This window comes from Daphnia pulex, chromosome 2, assembly GCF_021134715.1.
Source record: "Daphnia pulex isolate KAP4 chromosome 2, ASM2113471v1".
NCBI lineage: Eukaryota > Metazoa > Arthropoda > Branchiopoda > Diplostraca > Daphniidae > Daphnia > Daphnia pulex.
The window spans coordinates 449,908-469,195 of record NC_060018.1 but is presented as its reverse complement, the minus strand read 5'-3'; the positions used below and the strand labels follow the sequence as shown (position 1 = coordinate 469,195).

The window sequence follows — 19,288 nt, the reverse complement described above, 5'->3', positions numbered from 1 at the left end:
AATTTGTGTAATTATAAAATGCTCGTTTGCAATTTTTGAATTGCGTGACTGATTAACGACTCTGAATAGACTGCATTTCAACATAAAAAAAGAGTAAAAACGAAGGAATGTAAACGGGTGTGAACTGTGTAGGGGGGAATGGAACCGGCGTTGGGGTGGGGTAATATAAACAGAGCGTGAATCTGGCAATGTTGTCGGACGCCATTTTTTTCTCCATATGCGCCTACAGTTTCATACCCCGCTTGCTTTTTAACTTGTAAGGGTGTGTCGGTTTGAAACCCTAGAATTTTTTTGAATAGTGTGTTTCTCTAATCTGTACTTTGCACCGACAAGCACTCGTTTGAATTGAACAAGACTTACTGGAATTTCAAAATGTCTACAAGAAGTAAAAAAACACCGGCATCTAGCTCGCAAGCATCCAGCTCGGCTTCCCAATCACGAAGCTCACCTCTCAGCCCAACACGTTTAACGCGCCTTCAGGAGAAAGTCGAACTGCAAAACTTGAACGATCGTCTTGCCAACTACATCGACCGAGTTCGCCAATTAGAGTCTGAAAACAACCGCTTGACTCTTCAGATCACCACCACACAAGACACCATTTCTAGGGAGGTGACTTCTGTGAGAGGTTCATACGAAAAAGAACTTTCAGACACCCGTCAACTCTTGGATGAAACAGCCAAAGAAAAGGCGAGACTTCAGCTTGAAGCAGGACGGGCAAGAGCTGAGCTGGGAGAATTGACTCCAAAGTAAGTAAAGTTTTATGGGTTGCTCTCGATTTTACATTGGAATGTGCTTCTTGTTAGATTATAGACGACATGATTTATTTAACATGGGGCATTATCTTTATTGGTATCTCAAGTGAGATTTGACATTGGATTTGATAAGTTTTTTATCAAAAATGGATTTCAGCTTTTCGTATTTGCACTTGAAACTGCATTTCACTGTGCAAGGGGAATGGCATTGTTTTGTTTTGATGATCAGCTCTAGCGATTTGTAAACAGTGTTTCGAGTGCGTTGGTTTATGTAGTTATAGGTTTGCACCCTTATAACACATCAACTCTTTTTCCAGGCTTGGGAAAAGCTAGGCGTTTAACGTGTTCTCTACTTTTAGCCCCAAGGCAGAGAAGACCGGAAAGTATTCCCATAGACTTCACTCTGTAGGGTTTTATAATAAGCATAGAGAAGAGAAAAGGCTGTGTTTGTTTGCTGGATTTTCTTTCCCGCGTTGTGCAGTTTAACTACACGTTGTAAGGTGGAGGGAAATTCGGTTAATTTCACAGTTTCTCTGTCTGTCTCTTCTTACACGATCGTTTATTCTGTTGGGATGTCATTATTTACCTAACTTTGTGAAAGACGAGACCCGTTTACATAGGGAACGGCCACTAACCCTCAGGCAATAACAGTGTTTGGTAGAAAGCTTTTGGTGGCGTCACTTGTGTTAACTTTTGAATAGACCGGGGGGCGTGCTTGTTCTTCTTTGAGAGGGTAAACTCACCGAGGGAGAGCCTTTCCGCTGGGGTCTTGTTTCGCCACTCCCTTGTCCGTTAAGAAACGTGTCCTTTTTTTGTTTTTTAAATTTGGATCCTCATAAAATTTGTCAAATTTTATTTTATTGAATGCTTATTAAATTTTTGTTTTTTAAATAGATACAACAAAACCAAAAATGACCTCCTTCAAGCAGAGAAAAAGGTCCAGCAGCTGGAAACCCGTAATAATGAGCTTAATGCGTCTCTTCATCAGCTAAAAAGCGACATGGCCAGAGCCAACGAGGAAAAGAAGGTAATTTACATAGTCCTAATTTATATTCGCGAGTCTAATTAATATAATTTTTTTAAATAACAGGATGCCGTCTCAGAGAGGGACAAGTTGGCAAAGCAAGTGCCAGAATTACAACAACAACTCGAGACGGAATTGCTGGCCCGCACCGATTTGGAAAATCGGAACATGACTCTCAAAGAAGAGCTGTCGTTTAAACAACAGGTTATTCATCTAAAGTTGATTCTGTTCTCAGAACTCTGTTCCTCATTTCCGTGTTTTATTTCCAACAGATGTACGAGCGAGAAATGACCGAAGTAAGATCCAACAAGCAAGTTGAAATCAGCGAGATTGACGGACGCCTTCAAGAACAATACCAAGCCCGTCTGCAGTCCACATTGCAAGAACTGCGTGAGCAATACGAATCCCAGATTCAACAAAGCCGAGATGAAGTCGAAGTCCTATATCAGAATAAGGTTTGTCTAGATTAATTATCTTCACAGCCTCAACTTTATACTGACTTGCTTATCACAGGTTGAAGATTTGGAAGACCAGGTCAAAAAGCAACGAGGTGCAGCTGGCGCTCATTACGAAGAACTCATTCAAGCTCGTAATCGTCTGAAGGACGCCAACCTTAAACTGTCTGAATTGGAGTTGGCCAACTCTCACATGAAGGTATGTAGCAAACGCGCAATGGCTGGAATTAATTAACTCCAAATGTTATGCATAGTCACATTTTTCTTGTCTTGGCAGGACCGCATTGCTGAGATGGAACGAAACATGGAAACCGAACGCCAAACGCACGCAACAGCTATGCAGGATGCTTCAGCCGTTTACTCTTCCATGTGCCAGGGAGAAATCACCCGCCTTCGCGAACAAATGGCCATTCAGTTGCAAGAATACCAGGATTTGATGGATATTCGTACGGCACTCGACATGGAGATTTCCGCTTACCGTAAGCTCCTTGAAGGCGAAGAAACCCGGTAGGTTGATGATACCACAAGATCATGGAAACGCTTATTTAATAGATTGATGTACTCATGACCCAACTTGCGTTATTTTCTAAACAGATTGAAATTGACGCCAACGGCGGGTGCCTCCACCTCACAGAGCACTCGCGCTGGAACTCCGTCCCGCCGCACGCCGACACGCGCTCTGAAACGCAAGCGGACCATGCTCGAAGAATCCTCCTCCTACTCTTTGGCCGATTTTATCACCTCTTCAAGCGCAAAGGGAGAAGTGCAAGTCGATGAAGTCGATTCTGAGGGCAAATTCATCCGCCTGATCAATAAAAGCGAAAAGGTATAAACGTTTTCTCTCCAGCACTTTGTAATTTATCCTGTAATTTGTCTTCTCAATTTGCAGGAGGTATCGTTGAGTGGATGGCAGTTAGTGCACAAGGCCCAGGAAACCGAGACCATTTACAAATTTCATCGGTCATTGAAAGTGGCTCCCGGAGGCACAGTGTCCGTTTGGTCGGCAGGTATGTAGCTGTTATGTCAGCATTTTGTTTGGCACGAAACGTGCGAAATCGAGGCGTTGTTGTGCTGGTTTTTGTTTTGTTTACAGTTGTTTTTTTTCTGTTTAGGCAGCGGAACAGCTCACGAGCCGCCTTCCACACTGGTGATGAAGGAGCAGCGATGGTTTGTGGCCAGAGAAATGGTGACGCAATTGCTCGACAGCAGCGGAGAGGTAAGCAGTTGTCCGGAGTTGTTGTTGCCCTCCCATATTTATCTCATTATTCGTTGAAATACATTGTGAGTTGTTTTTCGCCCCACGTAGGAAATGGCTCAGCGGGAGAGCAAACGAGCGCAGACCAGTACCTCCGTTCTCCGTCAAAGGGAGGAGTATCGCGGCTTGGGTGGTCCCGAGGAGCTTCACCATCAGCAGGTAAAAAAAAAAGAAACGAGATTTTTTCGTATTTTTCTTCACATGTTTATGAGTTGCTGCCGACTAGTCGAACACGGAGGGGAAAATCTTATCTAACTCATCGTTTGTCTTATTTTTTCTTTTCTTTTTGGCTTCTTTGTCTCTGCCAACTGAACAGGGGGACCCTGAAGGAAAAGATCGCTGCGTTGTAATGTAATCATCTCATGAGTACTTCATCAAGGTAAGAAAAGAAAACCACAACACGAGAAATTATGTTGGAAATTTCCTTTGTTGGTCATCTGAAATGATGCTGATCGGTTTTCTTTTTTCTCCCTCTCTTTGCCAGATGTGTTCACCGAAGCTTTTTTCAAGTGTCTTATGATTGGGTCAACGAGTTCTATGATGTGGAGAGAAAATCAGAGAAAATTACAATTACAAAATTACGTGTGTGTGAGAGAGAGAGAGAAAAAGAGAGATGAATGTGTGCGTTCAAATATTTCTGACGCAAGCCGCCTGCCATTTATTAAATTCGTTCCACGAGAGAGAAAAAGATAAACAGAAAACAAAATTGTCCGGTTCGTGTCGAGGTGAATTCGTGCGTCTGGAATCATTTCTCACGAGTTGCGCGTACACACTAGTTTTGACTAGATTTTTGCTTGTTAAATGCAGAGGAACGGCCCATTGAATGGAAAGTAAAAAACAAAAAAAAAGCAATCCCATTTTTTTTACATCATCATCATTTTTGGAGTTCATTTAAAGTAACCGAAATTTCTTTTGATGTTTTGCCATCCCTCAACCCCCTTTCTCCCAGCACTCATCTCTTCAAATATTATTTTTCTGTTTTCTTCTTTCTCGGCTGCCGCCTTCATCTTCATTAATGCGTTGAATACACACCAACCAAATTCTTTTTTTAAAAAGGGGATGATGTATGCATTTGTTTCGCTTTTTTTCTCCCTCCCTCAGCGTTTTTTAACGCGTGGAAGCCAATACTATGTTTCATCATAGTATTTTTGTTGCCTTTCTCCTATTTCCGGGTGGTCTGCCGGAGTCCTTCTCAACGAGTACGAGAGCAACAACAATGTCTGGTAAGCCATTTATTAACGTTGTCTATAATGTAAAGGTATTTTTTTTTCTTTTGTACAAAAGAGTCGTGAATCGCTCGAGGATTTGGTGAGTTTCCTCTGCTGATCGACTTGATGAGATCTCCGAATCGATTATTGGTAAGTCACAAACACGCACAAACATTTTTTTAAAAATAAAAAAAGAGGAACGCACACTACGTGTAAGGAGAGAAAATGGGGCCATGGCAATTTTGAAATAAAAAAGAGTTGCTGGGATTTTTCCTTCTCCCGTTAGGTTTGATTGCTGTTTCTTGGTATTATTGTGGTTGTCCATTGGGGACGGCCACTAATTGGGTCAGTTGATCGGCCGTGATGTAGAGTCCGTCGCGATCTTTGGGCAGTTTTCGGCCCAGCTGGATGGTGATGGCTCCTCGGCGGACTTCGCGGAATAAGGAGACCACCTCGGCGTGGACCAAACCCTCGACTTTTCTTCCATTTATGGCAATAATCTCATCACCTGGGCAAGACAAAAGAAGAAGAAAAAAATAAAGGTTAGTATTTCTTGATTACAGCCAGTCATTGAACTGTTTCATTTTGGGGGCCAACATAAAAGTACACATGTAAGCTCCTATATTTTCTGTGGAGTTGTACATATAATAAGTGGTGGGTTCACTGGGTTTTCACTAGCCTTATACTACTGGGGTCTAGTAACAATGAATTGTCCACTTGTTCTTTTCTGTTCCCATTCTATTGTACGGCGTCTGAGGAGTCCAATTGGGGCCCAGTTCTATTGTTGGAAAGCGAAATTGTATTAACTTTTTTTCTGACGGCGCCAGAAGAAGAAGAAGTCGAAGTGCACCTGTTGCTACTCAACACAAGTCGGCATCTAAATAGCCTCGCCTCCCTCTACTCTGATGGTCTAAACCCCATTTGTGGGTAATTTCCATCGCCTTGATTTATCCCCACCTATAACATGAGGCGGCAAACGATTAAACTGCACTATAGAGAGAGAGAGAGAGAAAAAACTGTGTGATGGCCGCAACGGCAATTTCCCCCTGAGCGGCCCCTGGGTGTGTGTGGATATAGCGGCGGCGTCTATAGAAGATCAATTGCCCCAAACTCTTTTACCAACTCCGACTTCTTTTTGTCTGGTTTTCCAATGAGATATTACAACACTTTTCGGTCGCGTTTTTATCCACGACAGTGTTTGCTTTGCGGCTCTTAGTAAGGCCCAAACTTTTTGTTCCTTTTTTTTGGTGGGTAAAAAGGAAATGGTTCACGTGATAATTAAACTAGCGGGGGAGAGAAACATAAAGAAATCTCGTGATGATATTAAAGGGCGGTGAATCACGCGGGTCGCATCCTTGGCCACTTTCAACCCTCCGTGCGTGGCATATTTGTTCGAGCCTCTGAAAAACACGAGCCCAAAAGTTGTTTCTCTCGCCGTGGTTATGTAACAACGTTTATAATCCCCTGCCGTCCATCCGTCGGACGGACCGCGTGAGTTGTCGGTCAGAAAAAAAAAACACAACAAGGAGAGAACTTTCATTTCGTGTGTGTGTGTTTTCGTGGGCCTGTGAACGACCTTATGAACTCTTTTGATGGCTCATCCTCGGCTGCTTTTCGTCTCGTTCCAAAAAAAAGAGAAATAAAGGAGAAACGTCATAAAGAGTCGGGAGGCGTTTACGATGGAACGGGGTAGTAGAAGGACTAGCTTTCTCCTCCAGATAGTCTCACATGTCGGTGGAGATACTACTCTGAACGAATAATAAGTTTACATCTTTTTTGTTCTTTTTTCAGGAAGAAGAAAAACTAAAAACTACTTTTCAAGACTCGGACGGGCTTTGAGTTATTCTTCTTTTGGTGGCAGCTGTAAGGAGCAGCCAGTCCATGTGTGTTGTTGTGTGTAGGTGGAACATTCTTTTGATAAAAGGGAGGGGTCGCACGGACGGATGGATGGATGGAATTGAAATGAAATGTGATTATAGTCAGACACACAAGGTCGGTCGGGCAACGCGCATACCTTCTCTCAGAGTGGCTTCCTCAGCTGCTTGTCCGCCCGGATAAATCGTTTTCACGAAAATGCCCAGTTTGCCTTTGGGCGAGTCCTCGCCGCCGACGATGCTGAAGCCCAGGCCCTTCCTGCTGCCGGACTTGGTGCCGGCCCCACCTTTCTGGAAGGTGACGGTGAAGATGGAGTAGGTCGACGGGCGGATGTGCTTCGGCAGTGGCACATCCGTCGACGAGTACAGCGGCTCGGCCGGCTGCTGCAACGACGAGCTGCACGAAGACGAGAACGACGTTTCCTTGTTGTCCGAGTCGTCCGGCACGGAAGCCGCCCGGTTGGTGCTGATGCGCCTCGTCTGCAAGCGGAGGGCGCCCATCGTCTCCGTGATGGGCCTAGTGGCAGCCGCCGCCACCTCCTTCAGTACCTGCACCTTGGCGTCCACCTGGTCTTGTCCAGCTGGCGAGAAAACTGTGTCATCGTCCTCTTCATCCGCATCTTCTTCTTCTTCCTCCTCCTCTTCGTGGTGGCAGCGCTGATCCGTCAGCAAAGGTTGGGACAGGGCATGACTTAGGGAAACCTTTCGATTGGCCGTTTTGGAACCGGCAATGGATGCCACCGCCGGCTTGTTGTTTAATCGCTGATGGCGGAGCAACGTGCTGGCCGACTGGGTCTGGAAGCTGGCCAAATCCTGGGTGCCGTGCAAACTAACGGCCCGCCTGGTGCGTGGCTGCAGGGGAAATTGCTGGAAATGCTGCTCGAGCGACTGGAACACGTCCTGGTTGTTGTGGCCAGCAGCCCGCTGACCGAGATCCACTTCATCCTCCTCAATCGGATGATCGGCCTCCTCTTCCTCTTCGTCGTCGCCCGTGCTGCTGCCCGGAGGTGGCGGAGGACGGAAGTGGATGGGCACCGGCAATCGACTGACGCATTCACCCCCGCCGTCGTCCTGGCAACGGGAGATGAGGAACGCCGAGTCGGAAGAGCCGAAATGTTTGCTGGAGCTGAGTCGGTTGTTGTTGTTGTGGTTGGTGCTGCTCTTCCGCCTATTCCGCTCACATGTCGTAGGGTCAACCGGCGCCGACGACGACGACGAGGACAGGCCGAGTTTTTTGGCCAGGGTTGTCGTCACGTGACTGGCGTGCGCCAACCAGAGACCCGATCGAATCGCCTTTTTGGTTGTTGGAATCGGTTGTTGTTGTTGTTGATTTGGGGGGCGAGGCGGCAATGGTGGGACCCTGGGACTGAGCTGCGGTGACGGCGGCGTCGTGCGGCTTTGTTGTTCGTGTTTAGAACCACTGCGTCGACGGCGTCGTTTCTCCCACGGTGCGGCGTGAATGAGGACAGAACGAATTTGGCGACGCCATCCGCCGCCAGGAGCCGAGTCGCTTTTGGCCGGACCAGCTGGCGACGCCGATTTGGAGGTGGTGGCCAGCAGAGAAGATTTGAGACACTCGACGCTTTTGGCGGCCGGTGCGGACGTGGTCAATTTGCCGCGCAAACTGCCCACCCGAGTGAAAGTGAGTCGATTGGACGTGAATCCGCCGCAGTCGTCGTCGTCGTCGTCGCCCTCGTCGTCACTGGACACGCCGACGCCCACGTCGCGGGAACTGCAATGCGACGAATTCAATTTCATGTTGAATTTACCGGCACTGCCGCCGGAGTAGACGGTGAAGCGACTCTTGTCGTGGACGCTAATGGAGCGCCGGATGCGGCCCAAACCGCGTGACTCACGACTCTCGTGCCCTTCCGCCCGGCCCGCCCGCCCGCCTCTCTTCGTGGTCGATCCGCCCGATTTCGACGACGACGAGCCGCTGCTGAAGGAGAGCGAGCGACGCTTGCTGCTGCTGCTGCTGCTGCCGCCCGTCGTCAGCTGATGGGCGTTGTGACGCAATCCCTGCAGTTTGTGCCTCAGGACGCTAAACGACCAGACAGTGCGGTGGTGGTCCGGCGACGGGGAATCACGATGATGGTGGCGGACCATGGCGTCGTCGTCTGTGCAGCATCCGACGTCGTCATCGTCGACTTCACTGGACTCGGCTGAATGCGAGTCGTTGTCGTTGTCGTCACAGGCCAGCGAAGAGTTGAAGCACGGCTGCTTGAGCATGCTGGCCCAGCGCTCGGAAGAGACTGGCACCGATTCGGCTACGATCGGCGACATGGCCGTCCTGTTTTTATCGATTCAACACGGAACAAAAGAAAAGCAAAAGTCAGTCGACAGTTTTTGTTTTTCCAGGGGGAAAAGAAGAAATGAAATGAAAAAAGTTTCAAGTATCGTGAAATGGGAGGAATTGTAACACGACATTGCGCTCACGTTGCTCAACGCGGGAATGAAAAACGATACCCCCCTCCTAGCTGGAAAAGAATAAAAGAGTCGAGATTGAAGGGAGAACAAATAACGAGCGGAGCAGAGGACATACCCGGACACAGAATGAGACACGAAATGTGCGTTTCTTTCTATTTGGATGTTAGTGACGACGAGGCCACCCAACTGGTTACTCTTATTATTACTTTTAAGAAGGAGATGCCACTCTAGTCAGTGTCTAGTCAGCTCAGACAATGCGGATGGACGTGATCAAAGTGCGAGTGAGCTTCTGTCTCACGAAGATGGGCTAGAGCTGCAGCCTCCACTGTTCATCGACGATGTCGCGTCACTCACTTGCACACGAATGCACTGCCCGGCTGTTGTTCAAAAAAAGCTTCCCTCTCTCTGTCTCTCTGATTCCTATAGCTCCGTTTTCACGTTTTCTTTCTAGCGCCCTTGTTAGATTTTCGACATGAGTGAACAAGCGCCTTAAGGAGCGAATGGGGGGAGGTCGTCCACGATTTTTTCGTTTTACGATAGGACGACGACACAATCGAGACGACCAGCATATCAGACTTTTAGCACGTTTCGTCCATCACCTGATTGTGGCTGCTGCTGTCGCGGCCGCCCCTTTACGGATCCTCGTCCCAATGTTTTATGGCCGTCGCTGCTGCTCACTTGTACTGGAAACCCAACCGGAGGTAAGAAATGTGTCGTCGATGCACTTCATCAAACTAAAATATAGAGGATAGATCTCTTTTCTTCTTCTTCTAGCAGGAGCAGGAGCACCTCACAGATGACTGAAACTAGGAGCCCACGACCACAACACGTCCAAAGGTCATGCCTCGCTCGAATCGAACTGAATACTGAACCTCCTGGCTTGTAGACTTGTGGGTTTTTCGTGTCTAAAGCAAAGCCGGCCAGCTTTTCTTCTTCTTCTTCTATTCCTTTGAACTCTCTCACATATACACTGGGGGCCGGGGCTTTTTGCTCTTTCTCTCTCTCTCTCCACACGATAAGAAACCTCCCCCTTTTTTTCCATCCTCCTCCTCTTTCTATCTTCTCTCTTGTTGTGTAGTTCTCCTGGGCCGGCTGCTGCTGTTGATGCCCTTCTTCTTCTTGTGCTGTTGGGTCTCGCTCATGCCAGTCTATAACAACTAACTAACTAACAAGCAACGCAAGCCCACCACAACCCCGGAGCGTTAAAGGACTCCCTGGCTCATTTCTTTTCTTTTTTTTCTTTTTCTATATAGACGGCCCCGCAGTCTATAAGGCACGTTTGTGTTTATGTCTCTCGCTCTTTTTCTCTCTCCTATTTATTCGTAACCTGTGACTGCTGGGCTGCTGCTGGCCCCGCGCAACATTTTTTCTTTCTTTTTTCTTTAGGGTCCCTCCTTTATTCGATCCCTTCTTCTTTTTCTTTTTCTGCCTTTTTTGCCTGGGCTGACTTGACCCCTCCCTGAACTGAACTTCCCTTACATTTTCAGGCCCCAGATTTTCTTCTTTTTGGTTGCGGTTGTCAAGGAAATTGGGAGAGACCAGCACAGACTGCCATCATCAGGGTCCATGTGTGTGTGTGTTAGTTACCCCGCACTTATACTCTTATATGATGTGTTCAACCCCACAGTCCATCTCTTTGGTTTTCTTCCATGTTTTTTTTCTGGGGGGGAGAGACTTGGCTTATTATAATGTTTTCCTGCCCTAAAGGTTCGCTCGTCTCCCCACTGGAAATAATAATAATAATAACAACAACCACGAGAGAGAGAGAAAAAAGAAAACACAGTACACGGTTTTATGTATATCTCTCTATAGCTCGACTACACGTCGTCCATGGACGAATAAATGTAGAAAAGATAACCCCCCATCGCTACACCCATCATGTGTGTACGTCTCGACAAGAAGAAGAAGAAGAAAAAAAGTCTCCTTCTTCTTCTGGTACCAATTTCTTTTCACTAGTTTTTCCCTCCGTCCTCCCTTTTGTGTGTCTGTCGTGTTGTTCTCTTGTGTTTCCCTTGTATACACACAGACACACACACATGGGTCAGACCCCCAAAAGAAATACGTCGGAGGGGTAAACAAGTGCAGCCAGCAGCAGCAGCTCACCTCCATTGGTTTTTTCTTTGTAAATCTCTGTGTAGTGTATAGATGCCATGTAGCAGCATATAATAATCCTTTATTTTTATTCCTCCTCCTCCCCCCTTTAGATATCTTTTTCCGGGGGTAGTAGATCCATCCATCTCTGCGCCGTGTGTCCAACATTGGCCACAATTGGGAAGGACGGACGGACACACTTCAACTTTTCCTTGGCAGAAGAGTGTTGGGGGGAAAAGATCGAGCCATCCGGTTCAACAAGATGAAAGAAAAAGCAGCAACTGGGCAATTGATGATGCTGATAGGCCCCTTTTCGATACGCACTACCCCTCGCCATGAATCCCAGCACTTCACAGGTGTGCGCACTCTTCTATACCCATATAATAATATAACCCTCCACATATGCTCAGCAGTTTACAATGCGTTTCTCCCCCTTTGCGGCTCTTTTTTTTTTTCCTATTTATTAAACTCCCCAAAAAATCATGAGAAAAGGCCACCAAAAAACATGTGTCATAGATCCCCCTTTTTCTTTACCCCGTTTTTTGATCAAAAGGAATTGTAGCAACAACAGAGGGGAAAAAATACGAAGGGGAACGCGAGTAAATCATTTGCTTTCTGAGAAGCGACGATTGGCGTGGACTTTTGAGAACTTTGAATGCGAATGTTTTCAGTGGAGGACGAGGCCGGCACGACAGTGAAAGGGACACACAACAAAAAAAAAATAGAAACAACCGGACATTCCATCCTTCAACCAAAAAAAACCTCGACCAAGAAAAAAAGTTAAAACTATTCCTTATTTTCTTTCCCCCCCATATTATAAAGGGCGCCCTATTAGCTTTTTGCCGCTCGATGCGGTGGTCTGTCGCCCGCAGTCCAGTCCAGGGCCCAGCGCCGCAATATAACCCGGCCGCCATCTCACCATGTAGTACCTACGTGGCATCCAGCTCAGCACCGAACAAGTATTTAGTCTCAGCATGAAGAAATCTCCGAGACTCTAAATAGTTTTGGGTTCTCTTTTTGACTGGCTGACTGCCTTCGATAATAAGACGACGATGGAAAGCGAAGCAAATCAGACGAGATAGAGACAGCAGCAGGAAAATCAAAATTTTCTCAAAACTTAGTCCATACTTAAAAAATAAATTTCCGGTTATAATCTCAATTTGAAGGTATACAAAAGAAGAAAACGTCGGATAACGATCGCACACAAAATTCTCTAAAGATGTGTGACTGCTGAGCTCCGAGAATGATGAGCTCTCCATTCCTCTACTGTATGGTTGTTAATTTGGGATGAATAGAGGGGGGCCCCCCAATAAGTGAAAAAAAGGTCCCTTGACTACCCGGCGCATATGTGTGCCTGTGCCCCTTGATGATATTCTTAACTCTCGTAGTATACTTATTGCTTTATTTTCTTGGTATGATGATTTTAATTAGTGATGGATGCGCATAGCCAAACAGATTGGTCGGCGCTGATTGTTTTTTCTTCTTCTTCTTCATTATATTCCCTTCTGGTCTTTCAAGTTTCTTTTGACATTCGCCGCTCTCCTCTTGTCTCTCTACCTCCTAGTCTCTTAATAAAAAGAAGAAGAAAAAGAGTCTGCTCCAAGGAGGGAATAACCTTCCAAAAATAAGAAATAGGAGCTGCTGCTGCTGCTGCTGGCTCAGCCCTATGGGCGGCTGTGCTGAGCAGCACCAGTTCACTTTCTTGTAATCCAAGGCGACGCCGCGCAACAAGAACTGGCCATCATCATTTGACTGCGTATTTGTTATTAGCCTCGTATGATCCTCGTCTACTGCCGCGCATGAGAAGCTCTTTTTTCCCATCCGCACCGACTGTCAGGAGAGCGGAGGAGTTACACCCGGTAGATCTGCTGTGCGTACAGTTACACGTTAGACTTTGTTTAGTTTGAAAAGCCTTTGATGGAGAATGATGGAGAACGACAATCTATTATAATGCCCGCTAGCCAGGTACTTGTATACATGTGAACACGTAATATCCCTGCCGGCCATGTTGAAACTCTGTAGTATATATATCTCCCAGTTCTCTCTCTATCTCGAGGGGGAACAACAACAACAACAATCGAAATAAAGAAGAAGGGGAATAAACTAAACTAAAAAAAAGATTTCCTTTTGCTTTTCCACAGATCACAAAAACGGCGGAAAGGTCAGATGAGGGTTAATGGCGAACAATAAAAACCCGGCCCCCATCAATGGCGGTGTTATAATACAATAAAAAAAAGAAAAAGGCTGCCTGTCTAGATAGAATTAAACTGCAGATAGATATAGACGTGTCGAGAAGCCCAGCATAGGACTAAATGTTGGACACTGATTTGTTCAGCACAGGAAGAGAAGGAGCACAATCCCAAAAATGGTAGAGGATAATAGAAAAGAAGTAAAAGATCTCTCACATTTCCAATATTTATACGGGGGGCTATAGTCTATTTTTCTTTGAGCTTTTCGGGGGACTTTTTGTTCCGCTTGTTTGTACGTTTGGTGGCTGCGCGATATCACGTCGTATTATATTGGCCCATCCCCGGGTCGTCGAGAATAAAGAAAACATCCAGCCCAGTGTGGCCAGCAGTGGCTTTATTATTTCTAAAGTGCTGAGAGCCCACATTTCCGCTCGTTATTGTCGCTCTGTCATGTGCAGACTCTTTATTATTCCCTCTTTTTTGGCTGGCTGCGATACGGATCAGCAGTTGTCTCTCATCTTTACTCTTCCGTATCTTTTTACTTTTTTAAATTTCAGGCCCACATTTAGAGGGGGGAAGGAAAAGGCCGACTAGAGATTGCTGCTGGACCCGGCCAGCAGCAGATCGATTGATACGGGCTGCCGAAACGGTTCTTTTGTCATCCCATTTCCCACCGTTCAGCCAGTGCACCGTGTCAGCGGCTTACTTACAATTTCCAACTTAAAAAATTTTATTATTTTTATTTTTTTTTAAAGCGGCGACCCAATTTAGGGCCGCAATGACTTTGAGAATTGCCCAAGATTAGCGACGCTCAGATGATGGTGATTAGTTGGCACTTGCATCTGACGGCAATGACGATTTCATTTGGGGGCGCATATATAGCTGCGTTATTCGGTCGTGACCTCGTCGGCGGGTTGCTCCTTCGTGCAACTGCTCCTGGGCTGCGCAACAACAACCAGCCACTGACTATAGCTAACGTGTAATTTCGTCGCTTGGCGGGGTCCCCTCTGCGATCAAATATTACCTTCCTTCCACCAACGTTTCCTACACATACACATCAGTGTCCTAATTAGTTCAACATCGCTGGAATTTCCTGCAGCTGCTGCTGCGTTACCTCCCCATCACCCCCTCGATAATTTCCAGTCGTTAGTATTTAGAACTTTTTGGCATTCCTCCATGGTGGAGGGAGAAGAAGAAATTGTCAAGAAAAGCGACACCACAGGCCGCCCTTCCTACACCACAGGCCGCCCTTCCTACCCACACTGCACAGTTCACTTGCAAAGATAATAATAACGATAAGATAATGATTGAAAACAGAACCCCTACAGCTCCTTTTTCCACTTGTGAAAAAATTCCTTTTATTTTTTTTTGTCTCCCCTCCATTTTAAGTAGACAACTTTGCTCTCAATTGACAAAAAAAGACTGGGCACCTCTTGAGGGACTCTGTATGGCGAGAAATGTTTCTTTTGGCTGGACAATGTGGACATGTCGCTCTTGTGTTTCCATCACACCCTCGTAAATTGCTGGCAGCGATTCAGCACACGGATAGTGGTAAAGGCCAGCACCACTTTTCTCGTCTCTACCCAATTCCATAGTCTAAATATGTGTAGCATAGCATATAGCATGTGTGTTTGATCCAATCCAATCCAAAAAGGGGAGAAGCCAGCGCCCCTTTCTCTTGTCATTTTTTTGTTGTTGTTGTTCGCCCACCTTTATGGACTTGTATACTTTTGGTCCTCTGCAACAACACACCCACAAAAATGTAGAAAGCTGTGGTGGTGGTGGCCGCTGCTGTCTTTTTTGGCTGGGCAGCAAAAAAAAAACAAAATCAACCGACAACAAAGGCGAATCGAAATCATCAGAATGGGGGGAAAAAAATGAGAAAAGAAAAATCTGGGGCTCGGACCTTGGGCCTGTGAGAAAGAGCGATTAAAGATCACGAGAGAGTGAGAGGGCAAGAAGAAGGAGGAGTCGTTTTGGACCATTATTTCCATCCTATATGCACCATTACGTCAACATCTAACGATGGGGAGTGATCGAAACGAAAAACGTGGAGCCAATTTCCACCACAGATGAGATTGAGACTGAGAGAGAGTTGTTTTTTTTTTCTTCTTCTTTAGCGTTCAGCTGGACAATGATCGACTTTCACGTCTGTGCCCAGCTGGCCGAAGAAAGAAAAAAGAGCGCCGGGTCAGCAGCAGCAGCCCACATATATGCATATATGCAAGAAAACTGTAATAATAACAACAACAAAAGAGCTCCTTATAAGTCTAACGGTGGTAGTCCAAGTGTAGGACAAATAGATCGGCGCTCTCATATAATCTCCTCAACCCGATAATAATAGCAGCTCATGTGCATTTGCATGGAAATATGGCAATGTCTGTCGAAACCGCCCGATGATGATCGTCATCAGACTTGAATATATTGTCTGCTACACAACAGTCGTGTCCAACTTATATTTAAAAAATGGTGTGATACTCTATAATTTACACATGTGTCGAGTTGTTTTTTTTCTTTTTCTTTCTTCTTTTCTCGGTGTGTGTGAGAGAAAGGCTGTCACGCAGCCGAGGATTCGTTCAACTCGATAGTCAGTCGACCATCGCAGCCCAGCACCTTCAGCCCATCAGCAGGTATACTCTATGTATTCTTTTTTCTCGAAGAAGAAGACGATTATTTTAGCTACTACTGCGGTCACCCAAAAAACCGAAAAATCTCCCGACAAGTGTAATTCGTTCGTGTGTGGGGAGGATTCACGTTGTTGTTATATGCTGCCCTTTTTCGGGAGAAGGGGAAACACACTAGGCGGATCGAGTAGTATTCCACCACGTTTGGATTATTTGACTTCCCACGTTTTGTCTTCTCAGGGCAAGGAAAAAAACAAACTGACCAGTCCAGGGGGGAAACAAAAAAGTAGCAACACCGGAAGTTTGAAATAATTTTGAATCAAGAACAACGAGAATTTACTTACAGGTAAAACTATAGGCAGAAGGGAGAGACGTGAAATCGAGTTGTCTGTTGATGGATGATAACGTCTTGATGATGATCAAACATGCACACACGCACTACTGACTTATCTGTCCGTCTTCTTCTTTTCCCTTTTGTTCTCCTTTCTGGGAAAATAGTTTGTCTCTCTTGTCTTGACTGGGAGTTGGGGCACGTCAAACAAATCAAAAAGTCGGCCCGTCGTAACTTGTCGTCGTCAGTTGGAGCATTGGGCTGCGTCCCGCTCTGTTGAACACGACCGAGTGAACTGGCGTGAACGCTGTGCTCCCGCAACTATAGTCAGCACGAAAAATCTCTGCACACAGCAGAGTCGGCTCTCCAGTGTATGACACGAGAAAGCGCCTCCCCCCACCGCACCAACTGGATCTAAAAGATCTGGAACGGTACGGCAGCAGCAGCAGCAGCCGGGCGGGATGATGTCATCATCCAGTTCCGCTTTCATTTGCTGCCCAACAACAGACGACAAGAGAAAAATGGTGTAAGTGACTGGCTAGAGAGATTGACGCCGCCGTAGCGGAAGAGCGTATCAACGCGGTTATTCGGGGTCGTCGGTTTTTGTGTGACGTCACGATAATAATAATCTATTGCGGCGAACCACCCGCATCCCACAGTGCGTCATCTGTGCAGGAAGCTGCCGTCAATATTCATTCGCCGCCCGCCACTTGCTCCTCTTTCCTAATTAAGGACTTTTTTCTTGTCTCGGCGGCTGTTACATAAAATGTCGAGCTCTACTGTACCTCATCTGCCTTAATAAGGAAGTCGAACATTTTTTCCCCCTCCGAGAGACGCCAATTATTTCATTCCCGCGCCCATCTCTATATAGCAGCCTCGGCAGAGTAGTAGTAGGAAAAGCCACTCTCACATTTGTCTGGTTCGCATTTGTTTAACACAAAATGTTAACAAAGTTTGTCGTGGGATCATGGGCGAGAGTTTTCGCACGGGAACGACGACACAGCGGCGCGGATGGTAATCAATGGCCGATAATGTCTTTTATAATTTCCCTTTTTTTAACCAGACAAATAACCGACTGGGCCCGCCTTTTATTTACAGCAACAACTTGTATAGATATTAGAGACTTTCTCTCTCTTTCATTTTTTTTTTCTCACTCTCTTATTCGCACTTTTTACGTTTTACCAGTGTAACACCTCCTCGGTTTGTGTGTGTGTGAGCCATAACAATTGAAAAGGGTGGAGGAAAAAAAAAAGACTTATGAGCATTTCTCTCAAAAGGAGATTATTATTTGACGTCGCTATTCAGCTCCCTGTTGTTTATTTAAAAGAAAACCCCCCCAAAAAAGAAACAACTGGGGGATCACGATCTCACCAACCAAAAGGCCTGCGGTACATTATACATTTAATGCCGTGCAGCGGCGAGATTTTTTGTTTTGGGGTTTTTTGTTTTTTATATTTGAAATTTCATCGTGTGGGCCCCTTATTCCAAGCGACGACTGCTGCGCACATGTGTGAGAATCCAAGAGGAAAAAAAGGGACAAAGTTTCTTTGATAGGAGAACAAAAAAAAAGTGAGAGCATACAGACACAATATAAAGTCTGGAAATTTATGGCGCTTGACATCAACCAAAGAACTGAGACACACACCATCATCACAGCACAACCGGCCAGCAGGCCCCCAACAGGAGCTCTTTTTTTCGTTATAAAGAAGAAGCGCTATATTATTCCCAGTAGCCATCCACTACAAGCTTTTAAAAAAGAGAGAGAGAGAGAGATGTATCTGGAACTATACAGACAGACAAGTTCTTATCTCTCTTTCTCTCTTGTGCGTCTGTCTTTTATACATTCATATCGTTCCTCTCCGGGTATAAAATGATTTCGAGACTCTTCTCGGTCGTGTACTAAAACTCAAAGAGGAATTCAAACGTTGAAATGGACTCTGCTGAAGAGTGGAGAACTGACTGAAGTACATTTTTTTCAAGTGTATCATGTATCCCCGGCTCATTTATTTGTTTTAGTCGTTCGAGTGGATGCGATTCGCCTTTGGTCACGTAGGACCGGTTTATTTTTCTTTCTTATCTATTATATTCTCCTCGTTTTGGCGTATCGCATGAATTGGCGTCGGTCAAATCATCGTCCAGATAAAAATATGTCCAGGATCAAAAAAACCAGTTTGACCCCGAAAAGGCGCCGATGAATTCGCCTTTTTTAAAATATTATTAATGCCTTCGTATAACTCTTGCATTGCTTTCTATATGGTTAATCTGCGTTGGCCATCGCTTTTCCCTTTTTTTAAAAAAATAAAAATTCTAAAAGGATCGCAGCTCTTTTGGGTGGATTGAAAATTCCTTTTTCTTTTGGGTTTTGACGGTTTGTTTGAAAATTGTTCGGCGGGAACCCTTTCGTTTTTTGTTTGTTTGTCCAAAGTCTTGTGTGTGAACATAATTCCCCCCCTCCATATCTCTATATAGTAGACGATGATGATGATGAGAGAGTTGTTGCTCCTGTCGTATAACCGAAACCTGCCACATATATATTTCCCGAGACCGGGGGTATATTTGGAGAACGGACCCTTTTTTCTCTCTCTCGTTCTTTTTTAGAGTTTTAAATGATAACATTTTCCTCTGTTTACTCCCGTCCCTTATTTTTTGTGTTATATATCCTTTGCCTTTTGCTGGTGAATGAAATCTGAACCATTGACTCAATAGAATACAACAAGGGCCCTTGTTCTCCTTATCTTTTTTTCGTTTTGTTTCTTTTGGGTTTTCTAAGGGGAAGCAAAAGACGACGGGGGTTTTTCCCCCCATGTCTCATCGTCCCATCTAGTAATACTGCGCGTTTTCAACATCTCGACACAGCGCACGCCCGTCAAAATAAATTCACGTCGACAGAAAATCCCCCAAAAAAACCACGCGACTTCTTATCGTCACTTTAGTATTACGCCCAGCGGTCAATATTATTATATTCATTCATCTTCTTGGTTTCCACTTTTGCTGTTATTATATACAGCACGACGATATATAGATGAGTAGTAAATCATTATAAGGTTTTATGACTTGA

General features: G+C 45.5%; 1 protein-coding gene and 1 long non-coding RNA gene across 2 annotated transcripts; both read left to right on the top strand.

Annotated features, from left to right (window-relative positions):
* Nucleotides 1-192: 192 nt before the first annotated feature.
* Nucleotides 193-4,544, top strand: LOC124188771 (lamin Dm0-like). Its single transcript, XM_046581619.1, has 12 exons — nucleotides 193-746; nucleotides 1,647-1,779; nucleotides 1,843-1,980; nucleotides 2,049-2,231; nucleotides 2,290-2,430; nucleotides 2,509-2,738; nucleotides 2,826-3,057; nucleotides 3,121-3,238; nucleotides 3,344-3,447; nucleotides 3,538-3,645; nucleotides 3,803-3,865; nucleotides 3,971-4,544. The coding sequence occupies exons 1-11, from the start codon at nucleotides 373-375 to the stop codon at nucleotides 3,839-3,841; spliced, it is 1,800 nt and encodes a 599-aa protein (XP_046437575.1). The 5' UTR covers nucleotides 193-372; the 3' UTR covers nucleotides 3,842-3,865; nucleotides 3,971-4,544.
* A 559-nt stretch (nucleotides 4,545-5,103) lies between these two features.
* On the top strand, nucleotides 5,104-9,907 carry LOC124188774. Its single transcript, XR_006872470.1, has 3 exons — nucleotides 5,104-5,236; nucleotides 6,486-9,696; nucleotides 9,773-9,907. It is a non-coding gene; the product is annotated as an uncharacterized LOC124188774 (long non-coding RNA).
* Nucleotides 9,908-19,288: the final 9,381 nt, after the last annotated feature.

What these genes read in the sequence shown, in the direction of transcription:
- LOC124188771 (XM_046581619.1), top strand. Translation starts at nt 373, where the DNA reads ATGTCTACAAGAAGTAAAAAAACACCGGCATCTAGCTCGCAAGCATCC. An exon ending in GAGCCAACGAGGAAAAGAAG is followed by an intron (nt 1,780 to 1,842) that starts GTAATTTACATA and finishes TTTAAATAACAG; the next exon opens with GATGCCGTCTCAGAGAGGGA. An exon ending in TGCTCGACAGCAGCGGAGAG is followed by an intron (nt 3,448 to 3,537) that starts GTAAGCAGTTGT and finishes CGCCCCACGTAG; the next exon opens with GAAATGGCTCAGCGGGAGAG.